We start from the raw sequence: 15,861 nt of genomic DNA, 5'->3' as shown, positions 1-15,861 counted from the left end.
AACAAAACGTGAAAACAAAAACCACCACCTCAACAGAAAGCCTTGTCCTGATGCTACTATTTTAGAAATCCTCTCTAAAGATGTGTTAGGTAGTTAGAATAGGGAAAAGGAGTCCAGAATGGCAGTGGCTAAAAGACAAAGAAGGGAAAAGCCTATGAAAACAGAACAAAGGAAGGTCTGAGGACTGGAGTGAGGACCTCAGGTGAAACAAACAGCAGTCCTGGCTAGCCCAATTCACACAGGGCAGGCCCAGGGGGAGGAGAAAAAACATATAAGAAGAGCAACCAAAACTGAGCTGGGGGCTTCTCTTCTCTTTGAGTCTTCTGGGTCGACCTCCCCTACACTCAAGGATGTATTTTCCTTTGCTTTCTAAATAAAACTGAGCTGTAACACAAAGCTGTAACACTGGTCCGTCCGTCACTTCAAATTTTTGCTGTGGCGAGAAAGAACCGAGGAAATTACACACTCCCCCGACAGAAGGAAACAGGGAATTATGAGTCTGAGCGGAGCCAGAAGACTTTAGTGGGGGTGGGAAATGTACATGGATCTCCCCTGGACTCTGAAACCAAGCAATTTAAGGTAAACCCACAATTCACAAAACTTAGAAAGTTTCTCAAAAAGGAACTTGCTTGGGATAATATAACATATCTAAATAAGAATTTAGAGCTCTACATCAAGACAAGAAAAGTGCCTTAGGGATATGTTTATTCCCCTTCATTCATCAAATATTTATTAGGTGAGGTAATTTGCTAGTTATTAAATAAAACATAAAGTTGAATAAACTGTTATAGTGAATCAGCATCTTTATTAATATGCCTGAGTAGATTATAAACTTTCATAAAGAAGTATCACAGTTTGGCAATTAGGAAAGTTAGGTTGAAAAACCTGCTCAAGGTCACTCAGCAGCCTTGAACTGGGATTCAAACATAGATTCTCAAGAATTGGTGTTAGGCTAATGGGGAAGGGAAAATTAGATATTTCAGATGGAGAGTTCCCAAAGACCCATATTCAGGAACATGCTCTGACGTGTCTGACTTTATCTCTTGCTCTTTACCTCAAGGAGCTTACAGTCTATTGGGGAGGTAATAGCATATGAGAAAAGGACATTAAGTGGTGAAAGAGAATGAAATTACCTTATGTATTAGAAAATGAAGAGATTAAATTCATTTCAGAGAATCATACAAAGTCTTATTCCTGTAGATTCTCAAGAATTGGTGTTAGGCTAATGGGGAAGGGAAAAGTGGATATTTCAGATGGAGCGTTCCCAAAGACCCATATTCAGGGACATGCATTGACGTGTTCAGAGACTATCAACTAAGCCACTTGGTTGAAGCACCATTTTGTGAGCAGAAATAATGTGCCTGAGGGCTTGGAAAGGTAAATTGGGACCAGATTCCACAGTTCTTGAAGCTGGACTTCATTTGGCATTCTGAAGAAGGATTAAAGGCAATTTTTGAGCAGGGGAGAAGCCTTACCACTCCTTCCAGGGACACCATGCTAGCTGTCTAAAAATGTAGACACAAACCAGCTTTCAAAATTCAGTATCATAACTTAGCACTGAACACCTCTTAGATGTAAAGGATTGAGATAAATGTCCTTTAGATACATCAGTTCATTGACTTCATCATCTATAATCTTGGTATGATTTGAACAAAGGTTGTGGAAAGAGCTGAGATGCCAGGCTGAGCAATTTGGGTTTTTATCCTAAGGGAAAAGGAGGGCCAGTGAAGCACTATAATGTGATTTGCATTTTAGCCTAACCATTATGACAGCAGTTTGGAGAATGAATTAGAAGGAGAGAGTCTGGAGGCTGGGAGATGAGATTTGAATGTTCTGCTTTTAGATGGGCTATGCCAAAGGGAGATTTTATTGGCAGTGTGTAGGATGGGTCAGAGAGGGGAGATTGTGGGAGGAAACCAAACAGGAAAATACTTTAGTCACACAGAGGAGAAGTAATAAAGATCTGACCTCAAAGGGCATCAGTGACATGGAAGAGGTGGAATCAATAAGGAAAGGAGGTTGAGAACATGTTCAAAGACTGTTATTTCAGATGGTGGTAGTTCCATCAAAAAGAATAGAAAATTCAAGAGGGGTTACAGATGGGGGTGTTTAAATGGAGAGAAGCGTTTTAGTTTGGTCAGAGTTAGTTTCACAACATTAAGTGAATGCCTCCAAAGTACAGATGGTGAAGTTGGTCAGGGATCTGAAAAGTGCTATGGATAGAGAACTGGGTGCTTCTAGCTAACAGTAGAAAACACAGGAATAAATGTAATCCTGGTGGAGATTATACAGGAAAAACTGATAAGAGATGCTGAGAATGTTTACATTTACAGGGAGGAAAGAGGCAGAGGATCAGGAAGGGAGATAGAAGAGATAATAATGTCTAACTTTGTAGATTTATCAGGAAGATTAAATGAATTATTTCCTTCTGAAATGTTTTGTTCAGTGCTTGGTACATAACAGATACTCAAATTATCTCCCAAACAAATGAACAAACAGAAACTCAAAACGTCTTCACTTCACTCAGCCTAATTTTTATAGAAGAAAATCAAAAGCTCACGTCTCCCCACTGGTAGAAGAGCTTGGCAGCATTCCACTGCAGCTTCTGGTTCCGCTTGTTGCCCACAATGGGGGACCGTCCCCTGGAAAGGCCTTTCTTGGTGATGTTCACATGATGTCCTTTCATCCACTCTGGCCAGTTGCCACGGTTGCAGCGGTGCACAAAACGGGCACATTCCAGGAACAATGCTGCTCTGGCTACCACCGGTGCTTCCTGAATAGGGTTGTTAAGGAAAGAGTAATGTAGGATTAACAAACAATGAATCTGACCGTAAAGTGAATGCCTATGTACTCTTAGCTTATTTTTGCCTTTGTATTTTGATTTGGTTGAGCCATATTTCCCCTGCTGCTTAGCAGGAGGAATCCACTTGCAATGCAGGAGCCACAGGAGACATGGGTTTGATCCTTAAGTCAGGAAGATCCCCTGGAGAAGGAAATGAAAACGCACCCCACTATTCTTGCCTGGAGAATCCCATGGACAGAGGAGCCTGGAGGGCTACAGTCCCTAGGGTCACAAAAAGTCAGACACAACTGAACAACTTAGCAGCAGCAACGATATTTCCCAGGGTAGTGTTAACATGGTTACAGTAGTAGTGGGAAATCTAGAAAATGAATCCATGAACGCAAATTTGAGTATTGAATAATGAGACATTTTAAATCAGTTTCTGCATGTAGTTTTCTCCTTTTGGAGAATCTCAAGTAATTCCATGACTATCTTTGCATATTTCAGAGACAGTGGCGATTTGAGTGTGAAATCACTTTTAATAAGGAGGTTTTAAATATGAAGCTTTTTTAAACCTAAAATTAGCATGATGCAAACATATATTCAATTTCTACAACTAGATGTAGATTAACCAAAGATGTCAGTTTTTTAAGGACCATCCACAAACTCAAAGGACATGCAACTGCTCTCTCATTTTGGCTAATAAGAAAAAGAAGAGCTTACTATATCAGGCTGAGCTGTGAGGGTAAACAGAATAAAATGGGGCCTGAAATGAGAAAAAAACAAATGAATCGAATGAATGAATAAATAAACTCAATTGAGTTAGTCTCTTTCTCTAATTTTTCATAAACAACAGATCAAATTCTGCTTAAATAGGCATGGTTTCAATTGAAAATGTTTGACAAAGAGGAAATTGCTTAATTGATAAAAGAAAAACAGCATTTCTTCAGGAAAATAAAAATATGACTCCATCTTGTCAAGATGTGCTTGAAAAATAAAAGCAAGAGCTTTTTGTTAATAGCCAGAAACTTATAAGAGTAAGATATCTACTCTTTAGAAACCAAGAAAAATTTAATATGGGAAAGAATGTGAAATTTCCCATAGGCCAGCATGTCACAAAAAATACATACATCAAACATTCACTTGTGTCAGTTGAAATATATATATATAACAATATTCGCTATCATCTTGAAAGTGAAAGTTGCTCAGTCGTGTCTGATTCTTTGCAACCCCATGGACTATACAGTCCATGGAATTCTCCAGGCCAGAATACTGGAATGGGTAGCCTTTCCCTTCTCCAGGGGATCTTCCCAACCCAGGGATCAAACCCAGGTCTCCCACATTGAACGCAGATTCTTTACTAGCTAAGCCACAAGGGAAGCCCAATACTGGAGTGGGTAGCCTATCCCTTCTCCAGGGATCTTCCTGACCCAGGAGTTGAACTACACTGCAGGTGGATTCTTTACCAGCTGAGCTATCAGGGGGAAGCCCTTGCTACATCTTAGAGTTACCTAATGAATCCCATGTCCCATGTCCCATGTGTTTTCAAATGGAAACAGTTTTCACGATTCAAGTAATAGCATTCTTAACAACGCCTCAATCTATAATGTCAAAATAGGTGCTAATGTATAGAGAATATCAATTATGTTCCAACTAGTTTTTATAAATTGTAACTCTTAATTATCATAACAACGCTATGAAATAATATCCTCATTTTAATATTTTTTAATACGAGGTATAATTTTCCACTCTTATGTAGCTGGGAAGAAGCAGACATGGGATTCATTCTCAGGTCTCTCTGATGCTCAAATCTGTACCTCTTTAGTATCTTCAAGGTCTTAATTCATGCTCATATACACCTGGGGAAAAGATGATTTCTAGAATGCATGTAGAAAGTTACTGTTTAAAAATGGAACATTAATGTCATGTAAAACACAAGTAAGCACATAATTTTCCCATTTAAAATACACTTTATGGTCCATCCATCTGATCATCAATGGATAAAGGCAACTGCCCTTTGTTGTTTGGTTCATTTCTCTCCCTATCCTTACCACAAGTGCTCTGTGATCCACTTATGTCAAACTGGTTAGTCTCCCAGATATGACATCTCATACCTTTCCATGTTTTGTTTCCATCACTTGCAGAGCCTTTAAGCCCCTTTTCTATCTAGCAGATTCTCACTTGTAAGCTTCAGTTTAGTTATCTCCTCTAAGAAGATTTCCTTAATCCCTTCCTCTTCAGGCAGAGGCAGTTATTTCATACTGTCTGGTAACACACTATCTCAAATACCCTGGATGTTTCAAGCAAGTTAGCCCTTTAAGCATTTTCCCATTGTTTACAACTTAAATGAAACTATCAAGAATCCTAGTAAGAAATTTAATTATGTTGGGACTTAATTTTACAAAAAATATGACGTATTACCATTGAAGATAAAGTTCATTTATGTGAAAAGGCAGAATAGAAGATAAACATAATGATGAGCATCTATCATTAATAAAAGATGGACACTGATGATGAGAAACTATCCTCAACTTTATTGGTACCAAGACTTGATAGCAGGTCAGAAGGATAGAAAGACTTTAGAATGCAAAGGCTTAGATGAATTTCTGCATTAAACTTATCATTACCATGGTGCCGTAACATCCCAACTAAATATCTATACTCTTTCCTTGTATTAAATATTCAGTTTACTAAAGATTTCAGATATGCTAATCTGCATTTGGAAAAGCCTGAAACATCTATCTCTAAAAAGGAACTCCAGTCTGGAAGGCAAGGCAAGTGATGCAAATCTATTCTTATGTCACATTTTGACACATTTCCAATATAAAGCAATGAGATTCATTGCTTAATGACAGGAAGGCAGAAACAACACTGCTGGAACAGCATTAGGTGATGAACTTTAGCTTTTTCATGATTAATGAGTGTAAAAACTTAACCTAATTCAAATGTATGGGGCAGAGGCTTTTTTTTTTTTTTCCATATATTTCTTTTAACTATTAAATTGCACTGAGAAGACTAACAGAAGATGAATAAAAAACCCAGACTGTGCTATGTAAGGCTTCCCATGTAGGTTGGCTTGGCTTCTTTAGGAAATATGTTTTATTTGCTTAGGAAACTCAAGGCATTTTGAATGGAAAACAATTTTAATTCTCTGCTCTCAAAAGGTTCTTATGATAAAACCCAGACATTATCAGTTATTGGCCCTAAGAAATCCTACTTTAAGTTGGGAAATAGAACTGAGACCATTATCAAAATAATTCCCATTAATTGACTATATAGCACAATATTAAAGGGAAGGTTAATTATTATTGATAAATTTGATTCATGTAAATTGCCAAACTCAGTAACTTTTGGAAATGTCATTGTCTGCATTAAGGGATGATGACATAGAGTAACTCAAATATTGCCTTCTAATTATAAACCTCACGAATCTTGTAGGTGAAAGCAAACTTGGGGATCCTATAGTCAAGAGGACAGTGAGTACTAACAATTTCTGTGGTACTGTAGTGTGTGTGTTACTGTATGGACAATGGAGGGTGCTGTTGTAGTATAAATCTAAGGACTCAACTGTGCGTCCTCATAGAAGATCCTTGGCAATAAGAATCAACTTCACACTGTGTGTGAAAGAGTAGTCAAGGCATATTGTGAGTGTGGCCATAAAGAATTATTGTCCTTGTAAGTTCCTTTCGAAGTGTAAGTTAATAAGTATTGATTTGAGGAGCCAGGTTATGGAATACCTTAGACAAAGGATTCTTCCTGGACATAAAGGAAAGTTGGTTTTTCCTCTTTTGATGGAGCTTGCCTCTTAATGGCTCAGAGCAATCTGATGAAGCAGCAAAACAATGGAGACATGACAGCATGGGTAGGGATGGATTCACATCACAGAGGAAAACAGCACAAATGGAGAAAAACGCGTCAGAAGAAGGCTGCGTGGGTGAAGAGAACCATGGAGTTTCAGAAACACAGTTAAAACTGAACATCAAAGCAAACTTTGGTACCGTTGGTATACCACAGAGAATTTTGCTGGTGGTCCTAAAAGAAAAGTAGGCAGATTTAAATTCTTTCTGATTAACATGTCTGCCAGATCACCTTTCTGGTCTATGTTCCGTAATGCCACAGAGCAGCTTCAGTTCCATTATGTCATAACTTTGTAGTTCCCAGACAAGCAAGAAGCAATTTGAACTGGTGAGATAAAATGTTAGGTTGAACTTTATGGAATTTCTAAGTTTGATGGCCAAATACAGTAGAATATCACCAATTTCATAAGGTTTGGTTTTATATAAGGTGTTGTCTGCAATGGTTACAGAGCTATTTAAAATTATAAAACATCATGCATTATGCAATAAGTATTTCTCTAACATTCTTCAAGTAGAAAATTTCAAGTATCAGGCTATTTTTCCCTTGACTTTTTTTTTTTTCCCCCCTTGACTTCCTTTTGGCACTTTTTCCTGCATTTGATAAGATCGTTATGTATATTGAATGTTTCCTTTATGAAGGTAAAGCAGAGAACTAGAATACTAATTCAAACAGCTGTGTTTTATTTTGCCTGGGGACGTAGAAAATATTGTTACCAAGATATGATGGTTAATAGAAGGTTATAATTGCGATACATTCCTCCCCCTGAGGGACTGTATCTAAACTTGTTATGTAAGAAGAAACCCTGATTGATCCTGGAAACTCGTAACAACAACAGGGCAGGAACTGTTTTAAAGACAATGTTTTATGTTGGTTCCTGGGGAATTACATAATATTTTTATTGCCTTACAATAAAATGTGAAGCTCTTGCTGGTGTAAGATACCTATTTATTTAAGACCACTGGGAATAAGCTGGTAGTGTGGGTCTTAGTGTATGCTGGAACCTTGTTTGCTAGAGGGCACGTGCTTGTGAGCCAGTATTTATTACTTAGCTTGTATTGAATTCTCTGCCCGAGATCATTAAGCAACTGACAGGCTGTCTCTGTCCCTGCGCATTTCTGCAGTAGCTGTGAGCAACTGAAATGATTCAGTGTTAGGCTAGATGCAGGCATTATAGTTAAGTACATGGTTTGGCTGGGTTGGCATTTTAACACTCAGATCATGCTAATATCTTGCATAATTGTTTTAAAAACCAAATAAGGACTCCTACTTCTGACAATATGATGGATTAAGTGTGAAGACAAACATCTTTTGGTTTAGACATTTAAAAGTGCTGGGTAAAATATCCAAAATTTTTTCACTTTATTTTTGCTTTTGCTTCTGATATGAGATGACAGACCATTGAAAAGTAGAAATTACAAGAAAATTCAATTCTGGAGTGAACGTAGGGAGAAAGGTGTGAACTAGTGAAGGAATATTTGCCCCGAGGGTTTCTATTGACTACGGCAAAACCAGAGTATGGGTTTTCAGTGGATCACAAATTAAATGTCAGTGTTCACGTGGAGTGGAAGGTCAGGCCACACACTCCTTTATAAAGCCAGTATCCCAGGTGGGAGTATTTTTTGATTAAACTTCAGTTGAGAGAGCTACTGCCAGTTGATCATCACCAGAGAAATGTCTGAAAGGGTTCTTTTAGAAGAAGGACATAGATCTTAGAAAGGAATGTCTGAGATGCAAGGAGAAATGGTGAGCAAAGACTATACTAAGCTTTTGGGCAAATTTAGAAATCATTTTCCTAACAATTAATAAAAATAAAGTTTACATTGTCAATGTTAAAACAAAAACAGAGAACTAAATCTTGGACAACTGGCATTAAAACCCTCTACAGTCTTTTATTATTTGCAAGAAGAGTAAAGATATTCATTAATTTTAGACAGCATTGAGTTAAATATGCATGCAATTTTTAAAATATAAATAGAATATTACAAATTTCAAACTGATAAGGGAAAATGAATAAAACAAAGCTAAACCAAAGCAAAGAAAAATCCAATACAATTCAAAAGAAGGCATGAAATGGAAACAAGAACACACATGCAATGAAATAGGAAAAAAAATGTGGCAAGTAGTCCAAAGAAGACAGAACTGAATCTATATAAGTAAATATAATCTGTGCAAATGTACTAAACTTTCTAGGGAAAAAGGTCATTAAAATGGTTTAAAATTCAAATACTTGCTTTCTACAAGGGATATACCTAAAACACCTAAAAGATATAGAAATGTTGAAAGGAAAGGATTTACAAAAAGATATATAAGTCCAATGCTAAACTAGTAAAACTGTTTCAACTGTATTAATATTAAAGAAAAATATATCCTTATATATTAAAATAAATTGGGTCACTAGGTACTGAAAAGACCCTGATGCTGGGAAAGACTGAAGGGAGGAGGAGAAGGGGATGACAGAGAACAGATGGTAGGATGGCATTACCGACTCAATCAATAAGAGTGTGAGCAACTCCAGGAGATGGTGAAGGACAGGGAAGCCTGGTGTACTGCAGTCCATGGGGTCACAAAGAGTTGGACGTGACTGAGTGACTGAACAACAACAAGGTAGTGATAATATTTTTATAGGACCCGATACATATTATATTTCTAAACTACCTGCCTCCTCTAAACCAATAAAACAAAAATTGCTGGAACTTCAAGGTAAGTGGATAACTTTGCCATCAAATCCCTTACCAATATACAGTGGAAGTGACAAATAGATTCAAGGGATTAGATCTGATAGAGTGCGTGAAGAACTATGGATAGAGGTTTGTGAAATTGTACAGGAGGCAGTGATCAAGACCATCCCCCCAAAAAAGAAATGCAAAATGGTTGTCTGAGGAAGCCTTACAAAGGGCTGAGAAAAGAAGAGAAGTGAAAGGCAAAGGAGAAAAGGAAAGATATACCCATTTGAATACAGAGTTCCAAAGAATAGCAAGGAGATATAAGAAAGCCTTCCTCAGTGATTAATGCAAAGAAATAGAGGAAAACAATAGAATGGGAAAGACTAGAGATCTCTTCAAGAAAATTAGAGATACCAAGGGAACATTTCATGCAAAGATGGGCACAATAAAGGACAGAAATGGTATGGACCTAACAGAAGCAGAAGATATTAAGAAGAAATATTAAGAAGATATGCAAGAATACACAGATAAACTATACAAAAAAGATCTTCATGACCCAGATAACCATGATGATGGTGTGATCACTCACCTAGAGGCAGACATCCTGGAATGTGAAGTCAAGTGGGCCTTCGGAAGCATCACTACAAACAATGCCAGTGGAGGTGATGGAATTCCAGCTGAACTATTTCAGTTTAGTGCTCAGTCATGTCTGACTCTTTGAGACCCCATGGACTGCAGCATGCTAGGCCTCCCTGACAATCACCAGCTCCCAGAGGTTACTCAAACTCATGTCCATTGAGTCAGTGATGCCATCCAACCATCTCATCCTATGTCGTCCCCTTCTCCCACCTTCAACCTTTCCCAGCATTGGGGTCTCTTCAAATGAGTCAGTTTTTCGCATCAGGTGGCCAAAGGATTGGAGTTTCAGCTTTAGCATCAGTCCTTCCAATGAATATTCAGGACTGATTTCCTTTAGGATGGAGTAGTTGGATCTCCTTGCAGTCCAAGGGACTCTCAGGAGTCTTCTCCAACACCACAGTTCAAAAGCATCAATTCTTTGGTGCTCAGCTTTCTTTATAGTCCAACTCTCACATCCATACATGACTACTGGAAAAACCATAGCTTTGACTAGACGGACCTTTGTTGGCAAAGTAATGTCTCTGCTTTTTAATATGCTGGTTAGGTTGGTCATAGCTTTTCTTCCAAGGAGCAAGTATCTTTTAATTTTATGGCTGCAGTCACCATCTACAGTGATTTTTGGAGCCCCCCAAAATAAAGTCTGTCACTGTTTCCACTGTTTCCCCATCTATTTGCCATGAAGTGATGGGACCAGATGCCATGATCTTAGTTTTCTGATTGTTTACCAACCTACACAGCATATTAAAAAGCAGAGACATTACTTTCCAACAAAGGTCTGTCTAGTAAAAGCTATGATTTTTGCAGTAGTCATGTATGGATGTTAGTTGGATTATATAGAAAGCTGAGCGCCAAATAATTGATGCTTTTGAACTGTGGTGTTGGAGAAGACTCTTGAGAGTCCCTTGGACTGCAAGGAGATACAAACCAGTCCATCCTAAAGGAAATCAGCCCTGAATATTCATTGAAAGGAGCAATGCTGAAGCTGAAATTCCAATCCTTTGGCCACTTGATGCGAAAAACTGACTCATTTGGAAAGACCCTGATGCTGGGAAAGATTGAAGGTGGGAGGAGAAGGGGATGACAGAAGATGAGATGGTTGGATGGCATTACGGACTCTGTGGACATGAGTTTGAGTTAGCTCCGGGAGTTGGTGATGGACAGGAAAGTCTGGAGTGCTGTAGTTCATGGGGTCTCAGAGAGTCAGACATGACTGAGCGACTAAACTGACGTGTCATCTCATATTAAGTTGTGAGGAGAAAAAATAAGGATATAGAAGACTTGAATATGAAACACCATACCCTGATAGGCTTAGAGGGAATATGTTAAGTGAAATAAGTTAGACAGAAAAAGACAAATACTGAATGATTTCACTGATATTTGGAATCTAAAAAACAAACAAAAAGATGAACAAACAGAACAGAAACAGACAGAGAAAACTGGTGCTTGCCAGAAGTAGGGAGCAGGGGGTTGAGTGAGGAATGGAGCTTAGGTGAAACAGGTGAAGAGGATTAAAAGCTTTAAGCTTTCAATTATAAAGTAAATAAGTCATTGGGATATAATATACAGTATAGGGAATATAGTCAATAATATATAATAACAGTGTATGGTGACGGTTACTAGCTTTATGGTGATCAATTCATAATGCATATAAATGCCAAATCACTAAGTTGTACACTTGAAATTAATATAATATTGTCACCTATACTTCAATTAAGAAAAAGGAAAGAAAAGCCACTATGTTATACTCAACAGTTAGAGAATGCACATTCTTTTCAACTACACATGGAACATTTATGAAAATTATATAATGCTCTAGTTTATAAAGCAACTTTAATTCCAAAGAATCAGTACCTGAAAATGAAGTTATGAATCAATAACAAATGGATACCTAGCAAAACTCTGAAATTTATAAATTGAAATGCACACGCATCTATTTAAATGACTCATGGAAAAGGAAATAATTAAATTTTAAAAGGCTTAAATATAACTTATAACAAACATACTACTTATCAAAATTTATGGCATGTGGTTAAAGTAGTAATGCTAAAATTCTAATGCTCAGTTTTTGAACAGAAGAAAATAAAAGCATGAGCCAAGCCATCAGCTAATAAGCTAAATAATAATACAATGAATTCAAAGCAATAAGAAGAATGAAAAATAAGGGCAGGATATACTCAATACTTTATAATAACCTATGAGGGGAAATAATCTTAAAAAATTATATATATGTATAAAACTGAATCACTTTGTTGTACACTTTGTCAATCAACTCTACCTCAATAAAAAAATAATAAGGCATTAATGAATTAGAGAATAAGACACAATAGAGAGAATCAACAAGATTGTTAAAAAAGACTAACAAAATTGACAAATACCTGGCAAGCCTAAGGAGACAATTTTAGAAATAAAAACAGATAAAGTAATAACAGATGCTGCAAATATTAATAAGAAAATTATCAAATTTAATCCAACAAATATGAAAATTGAGGTAAACCTGACAAATTACTGAAAAATGTAAAATTACTTAAACTGACTCAGAGAGAAATAGAACTTTTGAATAATCAATTCAACTCTGAATCTCAATTTGAATTTTAATTATATCTAAATTTATCTGTGGGCTCAATGTAATTCCAAGAATATATCAAAGAATTTTCAGAGAAATTGACAAGCTAATTACAAAATTTACATGGAAGAGCAAAGAATAATTGGGTGATGTTCAAAGTCTGAGCTATTAAGACAGAGTAGATTAACTCAGCGTACACAGGGAATGGAACAGAAAAACTCTCAGAATCACATCCATGCATGTATAGAAACTGGACACATGATTAGGATGGTGTTGCATATCAGATAATAAAGAATGAATTAGTCAAAATAACACCGTAGGATATTTTTTTCATGTGAAATAAAAAGAAAGAAAGGAAAGAATCCCACTTTATACACACAGTAAATTCTAGTTAAAGACCTAAATGTGAAATGTAAACTTTAAAATTTTAGAGGAAAATGTAACATGTATTTATTATTACTGTGGGATTTCTTTAAAAAGACTAAAAAAAACCATTAAAGAAAATTTTTATCAATTATATCAAAATGTATATATTAAAACAGCATGAGGAAACAGAACAAAATGACATATTCTCTAGGGATACAAACTTATGAAGCACAAAAAGCCAAGCACAGGGAAAATTAAAGTTCGAGACAACAGGGTCCTCTGGGAAGTAGGGCTGAGTGATTAGAAAAGGAATACAAGGGACTTAAAAAAAATTGAAATGTACTACTTTTTAACATATATGATGAACATATGACATTAAAATTTTTTTATTTAAATGCTACATATTTATGACATATCTTTTGTGTGTGTGTGTGCCTGACTGCTATATTTCATAGTCAGATTTTTTTTAAAAATTCAGTGTAGGAGTACCCCTAGAATAAAGTGTATAATTGGACCATTTAGCTTTGGTTATTACTGGACTACTTCAACTTTCCTTATAATTCAAAAGAAAACACAATATTACTTTGTTTTATAGTTCCCCATCTGCATATATTCCTAATTCCTTGAAAACAGGTAATTTCCATTGATCACCAAGTAGTCTTATGATGGTAAACTCCAATGTGGATTAAATTTGTTGCAGTGAACCTAAAAGTATGACTATATGGTAACCTAATTGATGCTTTTGAGCTGTGGTGTTGGAGAAGACTCTTGAGAGGCCCTTGGACTGCAAGGAGATCCAATAGTCCATTCTGAAGGAGATCAGTCCTGGGATTTCTTTGGAAGGAATGATGCTAAAGCTGAAACTCCAGTACTTTGGCCACCTCATGCGAAGAGTTGACTCATTGGAAAAGACTGATGCTCGGAGGGATTAGGGGCAGGAGGAGAAGGGGACGACAGAGGATGAGATGACTGGATGGCATCACTGACTCGATGGATGCGAGTCTGAGTGAACTCCGGGAGTTGGTAATGGACAGAGAGGCCTGGCGTGCTGCGATTCATGGGGTCGCAGAGTCGGACACTACTGAGCAACTGAACTGAACTGAATGTTTCATTTTCCCCAGGGGAGTTCTAGTTTATGTCTAATTGGTATGATTATTGATAACACCCCATTTCACTCTCAAAAGTGTCCCACTTAGAATACAAATTATATAATCATTCCTCCTAAAGCTATCTACTTATGAACCTATTATAATTTAACATGAATTAGGTTTTCTTTTTCCACAGACTAGGGAGAAAACTATGATCCAATGGACTCTCTTATATTCATGGAATTGTTACTAAAGCAAATTGACATTATTTTGTGTTATTCATGCTAGTAAATTACCAGTAGATGAGATATCACTATGTCTGTACATGTTACGTATTTGTCTGGATAAAAAATGAAAGAAAATTTCACCTGAAATATATAGAAAACAGACAAAAGTGCCTTTTATTCAAACTGCATAATTTTTCTATTTTTTGTTCTTGTAGATTATATCAACCTAAAGATGAAACAAATCCTTTCAAAAACATGTCTTTTAAAAAATGTCTTTAGTTGCAGTTGTTAAATTTATACTGATGAGAAACAGTGTGAGGAGGAGCTGTGCTGAAATAAAAACTGAACCAATTATCCCTTCATAGTCATAGTAATAATCACAAGAGGATTGTTTAGAACAAAACCTTCAGATGGGCAAGACTTTGACCACTGACATTTCTAGTATTTCTCTCATTTAATAATGTTTTTTTAACTCTGAAGAAACTTGTATACTAGAAAAAATCACATTGAAATTCTATGATGCAGGTAAAGAGACAATGAAAATTGTTCTGAAATAAAAGCTACATATAAGGTAAACATTGCATTTAAGTTGTAGTTAAAAACGAGTGCAACATCCAACAAAAGCAAACAACAAAAAGGAGATGGGAGTGTTGGACTGTAAAATGATGATGAACTAAATGTATTCATTTTCCCTTCCTCTCCTAAATCATAGAGGATGAAATGGTAGAATCTATTCCTATATCTGTATGTATATCTATGTCTACCTATCTACCTATCTGTACCTATCTGTATGTACACATGCATCTGCATATATATCTGACATCGGTATCTATCATCAATCTATCCATCTATGTCAGTTATATCTACATCTCAGTTCAGTTCAGTCGATCAGTCATGTCTGACTTTTTGAGACCCCATGGACTGCAGCACGCCAGGCTTCCCTGTCCATCACCAACTCCTGGAGTTTACTCAAACTCATGTCCATTTGAGTCGGTGATACCATCCAACCATCTCATCCTCTGTCATCCCCTTCTCCTCCCACCTTCAATCTTTCCCAGAGTCAGGGTCTTTTCAAATGAGTCAGTTTTTCGGATCAGGTGGCCAAAGTATTGGAGTTTCAGCTTCAGCATCAGTCCTTCCAATGAATGTTCAGGAGTGATTTCCTTTAGGATGGACTGGTTGGATCCCCTTGCAGTCCAAGGGACTCTCAAGTGTCTTCTTAAACACCACAGTTCAAAAGCATCAAGACTTCGGTGCTCAGCTTTCTTTATAGTCCAATTGTCACATCCATACATGACCACTGGAAAAACCATAGGTTTGACTAGACAGATACCTACATCTACATATTTCTATATCTATATATTTATACACTAAAACCACAAATGCATTGGAAAACATGTAAAACATTTAAAAGTGAAGCATTTCTGAAAGTCAGGAAGCAGATGAAGTCAGATATTAAGTGTAACCAAACATAGAGGATACAAAATGTAATAACACATCTAATAAAAGACATTTGTGAACATTAATCTCGAGGGGCTCTTAACCCCAAATCAGCAGGTATGAACAACTGCCATTGCCACACTTGCTTAAATGATGGTAAAAAGAGAATGCCACTTTGCTTCAAACATATTGGACATGCAGCCACACTTTCCTTCCTCTCAGTACTCTTGCCAGC

At 36.8% G+C, this 15,861-nt stretch overlaps 1 protein-coding gene across 1 annotated transcript in view; it reads right to left on the bottom strand.

The window, feature by feature from the left end:
• Positions 1 to 15,861, bottom strand: part of UNC80 (unc-80 homolog, NALCN channel complex subunit) — a 209,402-nt gene that overhangs the window by 111,347 nt on the left and 82,194 nt on the right. Inside the window, exon 23 of the mRNA XM_052662586.1 lies at positions 2,561 to 2,773. Within this exon, the coding sequence (XP_052518546.1) occupies positions 2,561 to 2,773 (213 nt within the window). The remainder of the gene's footprint in view (positions 1 to 2,560; positions 2,774 to 15,861) is intronic.

This window comes from Budorcas taxicolor, chromosome 2 (genome assembly GCF_023091745.1).
Source record: "Budorcas taxicolor isolate Tak-1 chromosome 2, Takin1.1, whole genome shotgun sequence".
Classification (NCBI taxonomy): Eukaryota; Metazoa; Chordata; class Mammalia; order Artiodactyla; family Bovidae; genus Budorcas; species Budorcas taxicolor.
Note: the sequence above shows the minus strand (reverse complement) of the source record. Positions and strands in the feature narration are given on the sequence as shown.